This window comes from Triturus cristatus, chromosome 5_2, assembly GCF_964204655.1.
Source record: "Triturus cristatus chromosome 5_2, aTriCri1.1, whole genome shotgun sequence".
NCBI lineage: Eukaryota > Metazoa > Chordata > Amphibia > Caudata > Salamandridae > Triturus > Triturus cristatus.
The window spans coordinates 803,050,167-803,065,322 of NC_140588.1; the positions used below are offsets into that span (position 1 = coordinate 803,050,167).

Sequence of the window (15,156 nt, forward strand, 5' to 3'; positions counted from 1 at the left end):
CTATTATATCCTATGGAGATTTTAATACAGCGGATGGATTCCGTCACGTTTGTGACTGAGTATTCCGTCTGCTGAGATCCAAATAAATCCCATAGTGATTGTGACAGTATTGCAATAAATATCGGACCAGTTCAAGATGCCCAACGTAAGTCCATACATTGTTCAGTGTATTCTCTCATCTGCATTCCAGTTCCTTGAGCATTTTCCTCATTGTTTCTGGTAATCCTCTCAGCCTGAGGTAACACCATTCCTGCAGCCAAGGTTCTGTCCCAGATTTGAACACGGGGGTTGCTGATGTCTTTGCAGGGGTGCAATTTTTATGCCATTCCTCCAGCCCTTCCAGACAAGAAGGTGCCAGCCATCAAGCTGCTTCTGTGTACCTGTGAGCGCTCTAAAGTACCATGATGGCCCTTTTACAATTTCCCTGTAAAGAGGCAGGGAATCTATGTAGGAGTCTTTTTTAATAGAGCTTTCCTCTTACAATCAAAACCTCTTCATTCCTCTGCACTTCCAAATTGTCCATAAATAGAACTTTTTTTTGAGTTTTCATATCGGACCCCTTCATATGTCCTTGGGATACAAGTATATTCTTGAATTGGCCAGTGTGGCAAGTCGCCTGCTATTGATGTAAGGAATAATATTAGAATGTCACATGGTTGCGGATGCATTCACAAATCTATGAATCCCAAAACTGTTCAGGATTGCCTGGTACTTAAAGATTGACATAATCATTGCTTCAATCAATGTAAAGTCTGGTATTATATTATTTTGTATATAGTTGGCTTCCCTATTGCAATGTGTGTCAGATACGTTAGTGTGATATGTTTCCTCACAAAATGGTTGAACTTGTTTAGGTGTGTACATATACCATATCAAAGCATGTATAAAGCACTACAAAACCATAGGTATTCATGTTTATGCAAAAACGCCCTTAGGCACTGGCCAACCATGAGAAAGCGGTATTTTTTACAGTCACTGTCTAAAAGCATATGTGGTGGTCATCCTCTTCTCTGAGGGTTAGCATGAGAGCCTTTGTTACAGGCTGCATCCAGGATTTTCTGGTCCAGGACCAAATGGTGTGGAGTCCTGAAGACTCTGTTTCCCTTCTCCGAAGGACCCCAAGGTAAGAGGTGTGTCAAATGTCCTTCAATTCTCGGAGATGGAATGTAAATCCTATTCCTCTTACTGGAGCTCTGATGCCTTGGTTGATTTTCTGCTGTGGAAATATCCTCCTAGCAAAGGAAATGTGTTCATTTTTATAAAGGAATTCTCCACTCCAATGGGGGAAAGACATCTACACTCAGTGAATGTGCCAATGCAAGTATAGGGGTGGTTCTTTTGGTCTTCCAGGCAATATGAGATTGCCCAACCATGCAAAAATTGTCAGAAATCACATCAATTGCATTTTTTAAAGTCCCCTGCAAAGCTCTTTTATGCTGTGCTGCCCCTCCCAGTGCCTTTTTTCAGTGTGAAGCTATTGGTTCTTACCCCAATTTGCTTGACCATTCTGTGAGCTTACTGAGGATGCCCCTATTTTATGGACATAAAACCTTTGAAGTCATGAGGCTTGTCCAAAGTGCATCCCTCTTTGAGACGGTGGCTACTGCCATCTCCACCAGGGCTATGAGAGACAGGTGGTGATCACAAAATAATTCTAGTGACTGTTTTGTCTGTACTCCGGCAGGGGAATTGCCTACAGCTTCTCCTTTGTAAAAAGTCCATCCGGTGTATTGTAACTGGGCCATTTTACCACCATCATGTCTGTAACATTCATGGAGAGGGTGTGTATGGGGGGCGTGGCTACTGAGCTGATGGCGACGGATGCGTGAGCTCGGAGCTCCGTGACGGCCCGCATACTTGTCCTCTACAATTGCTGTTGCCCCGATTCCGGGAGCATGCACTTGGCCCCACTGTGACTAGGTGGCACCTGGGCCTGACTTTTGGGGGTCCCGGGTGCCCGTGGAGCCGTGCACACCATGAGGAGCGAGCGGAGAGGCTCCGTCTCCGAAGCCCCAAGATGGCGGCTCGCGCTGATTCGGAGTGATTAGACTGGTGGATGCGGAGGGCGCCCGCCTGTTCCTCGTGGTTACCTGTTTGCGTCGGAGATTCTACGGGGCCTCTGCTAATCTGGTGCTGCCTGGAGGGGGCCGCTGAGGTGAGCGCTTCCCAACGTGGTGTTCTTCCAGTGTGGAGAATCGCGTGCTGCGACGGGGCCCTCATGCGCCTGCCTGTGATCCTGGCGACTGCTCTGGGGCCAAGCTGAGCCATCTTATTACTGCGGTCTTTTTATTGTATGGGCTGCCGGGGAAGGGGGCCTTCCTTATGCTGCACGGCCAGGAGGTCCCTCGCTGCTGGCAGGGTTGGTGCATTTGGAGGCCGGCACCATTTTGCTGATGGTGCGGCAGGCAGGGACCCACCACTGCGACGCCACTGAAGCTCATTGTACCCTCCTTGGCAGGCTGGAGTGGGGGATCCTTGTGGCAGGCGGTGAATGGAACCAGAGCATCACACTATGGCCCTGCTGGGGTGAGTGCGGCTGCTCCTGTCGGGGGCCAGGAGATTGAGATTGGGATTGCTCACCTGTGTGCTGTGCGCTCTTTCCTGTTGCTTGGGGCTGAGCGCTGCGGACCTTGGACATATACCCTCTGGGAGCTCTGACTCTGTGACTCCATGGACTGAAGAAGTGAGTGGCCGTGGTCGGGCTGTCGGCGTGAGATCCCTGCTCCTCTTGGGACGGGGGGGCGTTTGATCCTGCCGAGGAAGCAGCCGTGCTCCATTCCTGCCAGTATCGCCGCATGCTGGGCTTCTTGCCCGGAGAGAAGAGGGGCGCGTGACATCTGAGTGCACCGTGTCTCTGGCCTTGGACCTGCTTGTGGTGACTGGACACCAGTGCCTGGCCATTCGTGCTCCGCATGGACAACAAATAGGGGCGATACCTGGATGACACTTTCACCCTGATATGTGGGGGTTGCCATTTGTACCTCTCCAGGGAACTGCGCTGGTGGGCACCACTGTTCATCTATACCTGGTTGGTGGTTTTGCACTCCTGGGGACATGGGGAAACCCAGGGGCAAGCAGACGGGGGTTCCCCAGAACCAGGATGAGTCGGCTTTGGAACGCAGACGGCAGGAGTCACCCGAACCGCCAGCCGACAATTTAATCCAGCAGCAATTGGCCCAGATCTTGCAGGCTATAGCGGATACCAAAGACACTCTACATCAGGACATTGCCAATGTGGCGGTGGGGCTGGGGCTCCTGCAAGCAGAACACACCAAGCTGGCTGACAGGGTGAAGCAAACAGAGGCCTCTCTGGCATATATGGCGCCAGTGCAGCAATCCCTCTCGGTCCAGATGGGGGATATCTCTCACAGAGTTCAATCGCTGGAGAAAAGAGCTGAGGATGCTGAAGGGCGTAACCGCAGAAACAATATAAGGGTGCTGGGTCTGCGGGAGGGAGTGGAAGGTGCTAATATGATTGACTACCTGGAGGGCTTGCTTCGGGATGTGGTGGCACCTGCTGGATTGACCCAGTTCTATACCCTGGAGAGGGCTCACCGGGTCCCTGCCTGACCCCCGGCACTGGGGAGGCCCTCTCGACCGGTGTTCACTCGACTCCTTCATTACAAAGACAGGGATTTTCTACTGCAGAAAGCGTGCTCGTCAGGGCCCTACACAGTGGATAATAGCAAGGTGTCGATCTTCCCTGATTATACGTTGGAGCTCCAACGCCGCGGCACGTCCTTTGTAGCGGTCAAGAGGGACTTGCGTGATGAAGGGCTCCAGTACTCCTTGAGGTTCCTGGCTCGACTGCGGATAGTCTTGGATGGCAAGACTCACTTTTGTGATGATACCAAGTAGGTTTGGGACTGGATTGAATCCTACAAAACGGGCCGCGGGCCGTCAGAGCGCAGGCGCACGCCTCCCCCCGTGGAGCAACGCCCGCAAATAACTCGACGGACAAGGCATCGTCACAACCCCATGTGAACACCAAGTGCCTCCCAGATGGAGAGGTCTGATGCACTGCGGTGGTATCGGAATTATTGCAAGACCATAAAATGCTGTCTGGAGCAGAAACTGTGTCGGCAAAGGCATCCGGTGGTTTGGCCTCGGATGAGTCCCAAGGTGACAGTGTTAAGTTACCGCATGTTACTCCAGGAACAGCTGATGATATTATTCGACTGCTCTGATTCCTTAAACTAGCTCTGCCTCGCTCTTTCTCTTCCTCTTGTCTGCCGCTTATTCTTTTCCCTTGCCTCCCGGCACCGCACTGTCTTTTCTTACACCGTTGGGGTGATAGAGTGGTGAGGGGGGATCTCCAGGCTCATTGTAATGCATCCCTGGATGCAGGAAAATGGGGGCAGTTAGAGACATGGGCGCTGCATTGGGTGTTGTTTACGTTGCAAGGCAATGCCCGCTCGCAGCCGCTTTCCCCCTTGCTCCTCTGTAGTTACTAGAGGATACCAAGCGTATAGTTAGTTTGGATGGGGACTAGCATTTTAGTGCCTGTTCGGGGGAGGGGGAGTTTTTTTTTTTCCCTGTTTTGTAACAGGATGTCTTTGTCACATTAAGAAGATTACTAGGGTACTGTGCACAGCTCTGTCATGGGTTCGTCACTTCAATTAAAATGCATAACATGGAATGTCAGGGGCATGCATACAATGGTGCGCCGCCACAAGATACATGCGTACTTAGTGCGTAGAGGGGTTTAAATCGCCTTCCTTCAGGAAACGCACATCACACGTCAAGAGGGTCTCGCCCTGCAGCATAGATGGCGGGGTCAGGTTTTTTATACAACTTATTCTGCCTTTGCGCGGGGAGTATTAATATGGGTCAGGGCAGGGGTTCTTTTCCAGCCTAGGCAGCAGCTAGCAGACTCAGAGGGGAGATATGTGATGGTTGCGGGTCGACTCAATGGCAGGGATGTAGTGCTGAGCAGCATATATGCACCCAAGACGGAGCAGCCGGCCTTTTTCTCCCAGCTATCCGCGAAACTGCCGTCACACCTGACTGGGTCAGTGATTATGGGCGGGGACTTTAACTCTGTTCCTGATATTTCCCTGGATAGGTCTCATCCACCTCTCCCTGACGTGCCTATTCATACGATCTCTAAGGCTAGAAGGGAGTGGCAGCATAGATGGGGGTTAGTTGATACATGGAGAGCACACCACCCGGGAGCTCACGATTATTCCTTCTTTTCAGCACTGCATGAGCTCCATGTTGGTTTAGATGCGATCCTGTGTTCCACAGATATTCACGCAGCAGTCAAACATAGTGAGTACCTCACCAGAACACTCCCAGATCATAACCCTTTACTCCTACGAATACCTTGGGTCCAGGCGCGTCCTACAATCCCGGCATGGCGCTTATCTCCAGAACTGTTAGACGACCAGTTTCGCGAGGTGGTGGGGCTAGCGTTACCCAATATTTTCTCAAGAATACTGGCATGGCGTCCTCGTCTGCTGTGGAATGAGATGCCTTTAAGGCTTGGCTAAGGGGTCTCTGCATTACCAACATGATGAGGGTAATAGAGGCAATAGAGACTGCGGCTCAGCGCCTGTGTGAAGCGGAACAAGAACGACCCGGGCAACCTGATCGACAGCAGGGCTTGCTGGAGGTGAGGGAAGCGGTCGCCACGTGGGTTGAGAGGCTGCGCTGTTTTGATTATAAAAAACACTTAGCGTGCGCTCATGCTGAGTGTGACAAATCCGGAGTGGTGTTGGGTTGGTTAGCCAACCCGCTAGATGGGGGACGATCATACTGGAATTGTGTAGCCCAGCTGGAGAAATTATTAATGATCAGTTCCTCACTTATTATACGGATCTCTATCAGCGCAAGGTGACATTGAATGATGATATCCTTGGTGAGTTTCTCGCTGCAGCTGATCTTCCAAAACTCGACAGGGCACAGGCGGAGCTGCTAGGCCAAGATATAACAATTGGAAAAGTTCGGGGAGCGATCAAACATATGGTGCGGAAAAAGACCCCTGGGGCAGATGGCCTGCCGATTGAGTTTTATCTGACCTACATTGATCTGCTGGCTCCTAAGTTAGTGATACTTTATAATGTGGCGAAGCGCAACTGCCTGCCGCCACCCGCGAAGCCATAATTATTCCACTGCTGAAGCCAGGGAAACCGCCTTCTGATAGGGCCGCTTATCGCCAGCTGTCCATGCTTACTACTGATTATAAGATTTTAAGTTGGATCTTCGCAACCGGGCTTCTCCCACACATGGTCCACTTAGTACACAGGGATCAGGCGGGATTTATCCCGACAAGGAACACAGCCATAAATGTGAGACGCCTGATTCGTATATTAGAAGCTGACACTTTCCCGAAAGCATCAGCTGCCATTTTATCGGTCGATATAGAGAAAGCATTCAACAGTTTAGAATGGCCCTATTTATTTCAAGTCATGCGCAGTTTTGGCTTGGGTGATACTTTTGTAGCTTGGACGGCATTATTATACAAGCATCCACTGCTCAGGTTAAAACGGGTGGACTGATTTGACATGCCTGCGCTGTGAGCCGTGGGACGAGGCAGGGCTGCCCGCTCTCCCCTCTGTTATTTCCCCTGGCAATGGAGCACCTAGCGGCCCAGGCCAGGATGGCGCTGTGGTATCTGGGGCTTTGTGTGCATGGTTTAACCCATTACATTGCGCTTTACGCCGATGATCTACTCCTGTTTTTAGCAAATACGTCCAACACCCTCGCCGGAGCAAAGCGTTTACTTCATGACCTTGACGCTGGTGCTGGACTTAAGGTGAATTGGGTGAAGTCTTGCCTGTTCCTCGCTGCCCCACTGTCTGGTGGCCCTCTAATTACAGACGGGGTGCAGTGGGAATATCGTTGCCTGACGTATCTTGGGACCCAAATCTATCATACGCAGACTGACTTACTAGAGGGTAATGTGGGTAGAGCCATCCAGAGCCTTAAAAGCAACCTTGAATTCTGGGGAACCCTGCCTCTCTGTGGCTGGCCGAGTGACCCTCCTTAAGATGGTGACCCTCCCCAGGCTGCTGTACTATTTTAAAACCCTGACAGTCTGGATACCTGCGCCGATTTTTAAACAGCTTCAATCGATGATTACAGGGTTTCTCTGGGCTGCTGGCAGATGGAGGGTGGCGCTGAAAACACTAATGAGACCAAAGACCGACGGTGGTTTAGCGGTTCCTGACCTTGAGACATACTACTAGGCGGCCCAATTACCGTGGCTTACCCAAGCAGTAGAGTTGGAATTTCGAGGGCTGGGTGAACAGGACGAAGGGCAGGCCCGGGGCAGGTAATCTCCCGAATCATTTTACTACTGCCGCTGCGGCTCAAGGCACTCACTAACGAGTTACGGATGTTTCAGCTTTGCTAGAACAGGAGCCAGAAGAGGGCGCAGATCGCGTGTCCTTATGCCCCTGAGATCCCTTTGGCCATGTGCAATGCACTACAGCATGGGGGCAACTGGACTGCGCTGACCGACTGGAAAGAGAAGGGTCTGTATACGATTGGGGACCTATATGAGGACAACACCTTGCTTCCCTTCGGTGCATTACAGGACAGGTACGACCTGCCTCACAGAGACTTTCCATTCCACTTGGCCCTCGTTGTGGCCATCCAAAAGCATTGGAGAGAAGGGTTGTCTGAACCACAAACCTCAATGGCCTGCCAGTATGTAGTGTTAGCGGCGGGAACCTTTAAGGCAGTTAACTGCCTATATAGGCGTATGACACACGAGGCACTGACTCCATTGCTGGTGCTGCGACAGAAGTGGGACGAGGACTTGGGTGAAGAGATTCCCGAGAAAGTGTGGGCTGAGCTAGTTGAACGGGCGTGGAAGAGCTCTAGAAATGCCCGTTTCCAACTGGTGCACATTTTTATTCTGCACCGGGCGTACCTCACCCCGGCAAAAATTAATAAGTACTTCGGCACGGATACAGCAATGTGTCCGCGATGCAACACGGAGGGTGAGGATTTCCGTCTCATGATGTGGGACTGCCCCCAGCTAGGGACGTATTAGGAAGAGGTGGTTACGCTCTTGTGCGACATTACTGAGCGAGAAGTAGAGCCCACTATAGCCATTTGTCTGGTGCACTGGTTTCCTCATACATCTAAGAACAAGATCACTAGTAAGTTTTTGGACCTGCACCTTATCTTGGCTAAAAGAGACATTACTGCACATTGGAAATCCAAGATGGGCCCTAGTGTTCAAAGATGGAAGGCTGACCTCCTTAAATGGGGGGAATGTGAAGACACCGTTAGATTACAGCTGGCTAACCGAGCAAATAGCGAGAAAGCTTTTGAGGCAGCAAGGGCTTGGGAGGCATTAGTAGTCTTGCTGAAAGTCCCAGACGTTGATCTGGATGCAGACCACACGGTTGGAGACCCGGCTGTTTTACCCTCACCAATGTATATTCAGTAACTGGCTGTCTGTACCTATCGTACCCCTGACTACATCTGTGTCTGACGCAGCAGAACTCCCTGATATTTGCTACAGTATACCTGTATTGCGTTCCTTTGTGCTACACCTTGCTGTTGCCATAAATGTTGATATGTGTAATACGCCGGGGAGGGGGGAGGGATAAGAGGGAGGGATGTAAGTTTTGTTTTGTATTCTTAAGTGTGCGACACAGGTGTCTCTCCCCTGTTTCTTATACATAACTGGTCGTCACTAATATGTTGCTTATCAATGATCTTGTTAACAGTTGATACTATTATATTGAAGAACGGTACACAGTATCTGTTGACTAGGGCTATGTCACTTATACCTGGGTGCGACCAGGGTGTGTTCTCGTTAAATGAGTACCTGTTCGCCTTTGTATTCTGATCATGATTGAATATTTCTGTTTTGGAAATAATAAAAAAAATTTTTTTTTTTAAATGGAGAGGGTGTGTATGTTAGTAGATGTGTGTGATGTTTGTATTTGCCTGGAGGAGTGCACGTGGGAGTCCATTGAACTTCACGTGTGAATGTCTTTCAAAATACTCTCTGGCTTGGTGTGAATGCTTCCCAGGTCTAAGCTGGACCTGGGAGCTCGTACATTAACATACCTCCTCTACTGTACTTAGCAAGATGTTCTGTGTGTTGGGAAGGGCTCTACTTGAAACTTTAAAAAGCTGCTTTGCCTCTCCCAGCTCTAATAACTCCTCCCAATTTTCTTGGTTGTGTGCCCTGACCCCAGCATGCACTAAATTAAGTAGTGCCAATTCACTTACAGAACTGGTTTGCACCCCCACATGTGAAAAGTGCAGATACGTTGGTCAAGGAATACCATTGGTAATGGGTCACCTGACCAGTACTTTATTTAAAAAAAAAAAAAAGAGAGAGAATGCTACAAATTATTCCTGAGGACTGTAAACGAGGTATATGAACTTGGTGGTTGCCATGTCACATCCAGCCTGTGACTAAACCTGGGGCAACATGCAGAGAAAAGTGCTGCTGTGATTGACCTGCCATATAAGCAAAAGAGCTGGTATTATATGGGAATAAATTGTTATCAAAGTGAAACTTTAAATTCATCACTGGTGATGCATATGAGTATACAAAACACTATTTATTTTGATTATTTAGCACGCATAGTAATCTTCACTCCGGGTACATATACCTGAAAAGTGTTTAAACAAACACTTCTGCCAAACAGTTATACATATAAAATACAATACAAAAATGAATACAAAAAATTAATATACAAGAGAAAAACGGGGGGAAAGGTTGAACTGTGCCATACAATGTCTGTTTTTTTATTTATTTGTGTAGCAACTAGAAACTTTCTTTAGTCTTTCAGTTGTTTGTACATATTATGGTCGTGCTTACTTATTTTTAGCCCTCTGTATCCTTGTGTGTGTCTGTGAGGTTATTTTTTAGGATTTAAAAATTCAGACTCCGCAGATGGTGGTGTGGACCCGTTTGAGATTCAGAGCCTCTTTAGGACAGTGGAAGAAAGAACAACAAGGTGAAAACAAATGAATCGGATCTAAAGTTATCCTAAAATTATTCTAGGAAGTGTGGCTCAGTGGAAGTGTGTCACCTGGTGAACTAGATTTGGAGTATGCTTAGCCTGGATACCAGTAAGGTTCCAACGCTGTCATCCGGGGGGTACAGGCTGCATGAGCGCTCCGGCACCATCGTGGATGTGGTGGAGGCTTCGAAATGGTCCTCTATTTGTTGTCCTAGGGTTCCTCAAAATGGAGGCCGGCTCAGTCAGTAGTGGGTCGAACAATTCGCAACCTGCAAGCAGAGAGTCTTATCTGCCATTTGAGATGACACTGGATTACGTCTTTCAGGAGGAGAGCCCTTCTGCTGCTGAAGTACAGAGCCCACCTGAATGACAATGCCTTTAGGAGCTCTCATTGACCACTCCTGCGTAAAAGCATAAGGTTGGCCCCGGACAATTGTTCAGGAATCATTTATCATCAACCTCTTTTGGTGCACATCTCAATGAGATTTAGCTGGCTGAAATTGGGGAAGTTGATTTTGCAAAATTACCGATAAAAAACGGGGGTCAAAGGGATAATTTAAAGACCAGCACGGACAAAGTCCCCTCTTATCTAAATCTGAAAACAACAACAAATCCGTGGGTCTACGAACGTCAGACTAATTGTCCAAAGCCACAAATCCAAATGCTACAAACATGCAAAAAAAGTCCTCATGAAGAGGACGGAGTCCCATCACCCACCGAAGTGGCATGCTTCATCATCTGGGGCCTCCTTTTACCCACAGCCTGGTGTGGTTAAAGAGCTGCAACTCCAAGGTGGCTAAAGAAGGAGGAGCTCACGGATGTTTTCTGGGTCTTAATCATCTAGTGAGGCCTAATGCAACAGAGACTAAAGCTACCCTGGGTGTGGTGAAATAACGTGAAGCGTGCAGTGTATATGCGAGATCAGTTAAAATTGAGTTTCTAATAAGAAATATGTTTATTGAGTATCATTAGATGTCAAAGAATAAAACAAGAGTGGTCAACATGTTTCAGCCATTAATGATCAAAAATGGTGATCATGGCTTTCATCAGGACCAAATGCTACTACTGCAACACTAACTACTAACAGGTGAAAACAAAATGCACCTGAATAGGATCTAGACGATATCTCCGGCAGATAAAACCACTCAATAGATGGTAAGTGGGGCTGCAGGGGTTCTTTCTGAAGTACCTGTGCAAAACACAAGAGAGAAACACAAGAAAAGCAACAATTAATATAGCAAGGGGGTAGGGAGAAGAACAATTAGTGACTTTTGGTAATGGGTACCAGCAGGTCTCCCACTGCTCAGCTTACCCGTCAAAGATCAGGACTGTACATGAGTTTTGTTTCCGGTGATGTCTCAGCTATTTTTTCTTATTGAAATGCATTGCAGAGAAAGCCTGGTTTTGAGGCTTACAAAAAGGTACATATAAAAGAGGGAGATAACCGATTTTAGTCACAAAGTAAATCATTTGTTGGTGTGAACATTCTAATTTTAAGAGCTGTTATGAGTTCATGTGACAAATGTTGATCTTCACTTGGGACTTGATGACCCACGCTAGAGAGACAATAGTTTTCTCACGTGATTTTCTCATGAAATTATGGTAAGAGCTTTAGAAGTTAAGATGAGGGCACAATGTACTGGCAAATCAGAAACACCTTCCTCAGCCTTGAGAGGGAGGATAAAGGCTGGTAGACTGAGTGAAGCATATACTTACCCAAAGAAGCACAAGGCTGTCGGCTGATTCCTCAGTGTTCTGCTGCAGCTTCACGAGAGAGTTCCGGTGACGAGCCAGGGCGCTACTATACTATACTCATGACATAAGTGTGACTCATCTAAACACCGTGTTACTGGAACAGAGATACTGAAGCCCATAAACAAAATGAATGGCTTCATTTTGTCATAGTCATTACAGTTAGCACGCAGGAACACAAAGTATGACACATGTTCTATAAATTCTCAAATATATTTCTCATCCATGTCATAATCAAATCTTGCAGTCTGAGAGAAACGTACTTTCAACAGCAGACGCATTCTGTGATTTTATTCACCTGTGGTCTACTGTAGCTTCACCACAGATTTCTTACAAACACGTCGTTTGCTGGGATTCTGTATTCAAGACAGAATTGATGCCATGTTGTTGAATGCAAAATGTTCAATTTAAAGCTTTTCTTTCCTATGGTGCAGGCTGCAGTAAATGAGCCTAGAAGTGTTAAAGCAGGTGGTAAAGCAGAGGGTTGAAGATATGTCAGGACAGGTATCGATTTTTAGTTATTCATGGCATAATATATTTTACAGGGCTACAACACTTAATGAGAGAGATCCTTATCTAAGTCCCACATTCGGTTTTTACATCTGCTTTCTCAGGCTATTAATCTTCTCTATCACTTAATACAGTCTTCATTCTAAAACAGTAACATTTCTGTAGCCACAGAAGGTTTTGATCTCATTTTAAAATAAAAGGGTTTGTGTTTCATGGATATGAGTTTCTGTCTAGGAATTCCATTTTTCTTTTTACTTTTTCCACGTATTGGAGCCAATCAAAATGCAGCACTTTAATGATTTAGTATTGCAAGAATGTAAGTAATTGTTGTGTTTATTGTCATCTGAAAAATATGCACATTTAATGTGGTTTATTGTGTCATCCAGGTGGGCGAGGGAAGGAGGATTGCTGGATAATAACATGCCCAGAGAACGCTACTTTTCATGAAGCACCAGAAGTGATTTTAAAGCAGGTGTTATCTTACCTAACTTCAATTCCAAGGTATGACTCTCCATAAAGCCCTGCAGAGTGCTTTGCTAATGTGGTGCAACATGCAGGATTCAAGATACTGTGCAATATAAATATTATAAGTGCCAGGCGCATGTTTTTTAGACACCTGAAACGCTTGTAATGAAATGGAATTGTGCAAACAGTTTCTGTAAATGCAGCAAAGTAATCTAAGAAATGCTGTGAATGTATACTGTTAGCATGGTGTGTACTATGCTTCGCATACTGTAGGAAGGTGGGTCTCTTGTCTAAAAATGAAACTATTTTCCAAGAAGCCTTTCATAAGTCCTCATATCTAAGCCAAAAAAGCATTTGAACAAAATACAGTGGTAGCAACGCTATTAACATGTTTTCAATGGAAAGGTAGACTATATTATTTTAAAATAATTTCATTTAAAAAAAGTGATTTTGAAAGAAGTGAAGGTGAGCAAGCTATTGTATAGGAGACTGAAATGATCTAAAGCAAAAATATAACGTGTATAGAGCTCTGGCCCTTCAGGATTAGCATATTTAGCTGCAATAGTGGGCGGAGCTCGTCCAAAGACAACAAAGAGCCATTGAAAGAAAGACTAGAAGAAATACATAGTAAATGCTCACAAAGATGGAAAACTTTGGGAACTGTACTCAATCAAATAACTACGTTCCATTAACAGGACTGCTGAGGAAGAACCTCTGGTGTGAAGTTTCCAATTGCTTAGTTAAGCGGATTTCAAGCCAAAAAAGCAATTAGTTATGAGAAGCATTACAATCACAGACAATATAGCAAAGAGGTTTCATATCCAGGCTTGCCAGAAGCTTTTCTGGGGCTCGGATCACAGATGAGATGCAGCACTTCTCTGGTTATGGCGACACCTACTGGTGGTTAAGTTTACCTGCCTTATTGAGAATATATCCTAAAAGCAGGCTACGTGGATTTAGCAGTGAGGGCGCAGGGCCTGGGTCATATAGACTGGACACCCCCTCTTGAGACAGCCCTGTTCCTATCGGTAGAAGAGTAACAGCTTGACAGACAATGACAATCTTGAAGTCAAGGCAGCCTGGCGGTGGAAGGCACAGAGAGCAACTCATATGTTATTGAATTATTTGAATTGAATTATTGAATCTAATGAGTTTTCTGTTAGATAGATAAGGATGGCCTTGTCACCAATGATTTGTGAAAAGCAGGGGTTACTTCAGTTTTGCAAACAAGAAAAGTAATGAAATATGTTTGGTAGTGATAAGACCATCTTTGATAATCTGTTAGGATGTTAACATAAAATGCCTACGCAGGATCGAGTTGGTGTTATTCTCCAGAATGCATGATAAAATGCGCCCCTAACGAGATAAAATGTGTAATACAACAAGTAGCACAGTCCATTAAATAAGCCTTTTTGAGTCAGTTAAAAGTCCTAAAACATGAAGGTTTATTAAAAGCTCAAAGAACATTACAGTAGGCAAAATCGTTAGTCATTCATTAGCAAATAGAGAATAAACGTAGATCTCAGTTAAATGCAAAAATCAATAGCCAAAACCAAATATGGTCTAGCATTAGGCTAATATGTGCAGCAAGAGGTTTGTCAAATGGGAGTCTGCTCTGAAAGAATCAGGAAAGCAACTCTGAGATACAGGCAAAGCAAGACTGCAAGGCAAGTCTGGCTATAAGATGGCAAGTTCCTCAGTATGACCACAAAATTATTCAAACAACAGTTTGAGCAAAGGCGCACTATCCACCCGCCCTATAAGGTGCAATATAATGGTGTGATTAAATTCCAAAAAAGTGAACTACACATGAAATTGATTAATAAACAAACATTAGTTGTCATAAAGGAAACAAAACACTTGACGTCAGTGTAAAATGCAAACAAGTTCCTGATATAAACCAAAAACGTAATCCAAAGTAAAACTCAAAAGAGTTGCTGTATCACGAGTCAGTTCATAATTGCTTATTGCTTGTCAATATTCTTCAACCAAAACATCAAAGATGACTGTGAAGCAGGAATCAAATTCTTCTTTATTTTCTTATGCAGAAAGCATTAGTATTTTCAGAGCATCGTCATGGTATCCCAATGCATTTCGGTTTCAGAACCTTCATCAGGGGAATGCTGTGAAAGTATATATACGTATATGTATGATTGTTTGTACAGATATCATCTTGAAAGATGCAAAACCAATTAAATAAACACAACTATATAAACGGAACATCTATTGTATTCCATGTTTTTACATTGTTCCAATGTTAACATCCAGTATTCTAACCTGCCAATGACGTATTCACAAATGACACAGAAGCGAATGATAATGAAAAACGGAGCAGTAAGATGTAACGACAAATGTACTAATTCATGTTCACCAAAATGGGGGTGCATATGTGAAGGATCACCGAAACCCGAGTGAACGGAAAAATGAATGAAGGAAAAATGAATGAAGTGAACACCCAGAGGGAAAGTGATCGCCATAGTGATGACCA

At 45.9% G+C, this 15,156-nt stretch overlaps 1 protein-coding gene across 2 annotated transcripts in view; it reads left to right on the forward strand.

Annotated features, from left to right (window-relative positions):
- The window catches only part of MCF2 (MCF.2 cell line derived transforming sequence), an 830,978-nt gene that overhangs the window by 242,185 nt on the left and 573,637 nt on the right, over positions 1 to 15,156 (forward strand). For both annotated transcript variants that reach the window (XM_085607961.1, XM_085607960.1), the window contains exon 3: positions 12,590 to 12,704. In XM_085607961.1, coding sequence (XP_085464087.1) covers positions 12,590 to 12,704 — 115 coding nt within the window. The remainder of the gene's footprint in view (positions 1 to 12,589; positions 12,705 to 15,156) is intronic.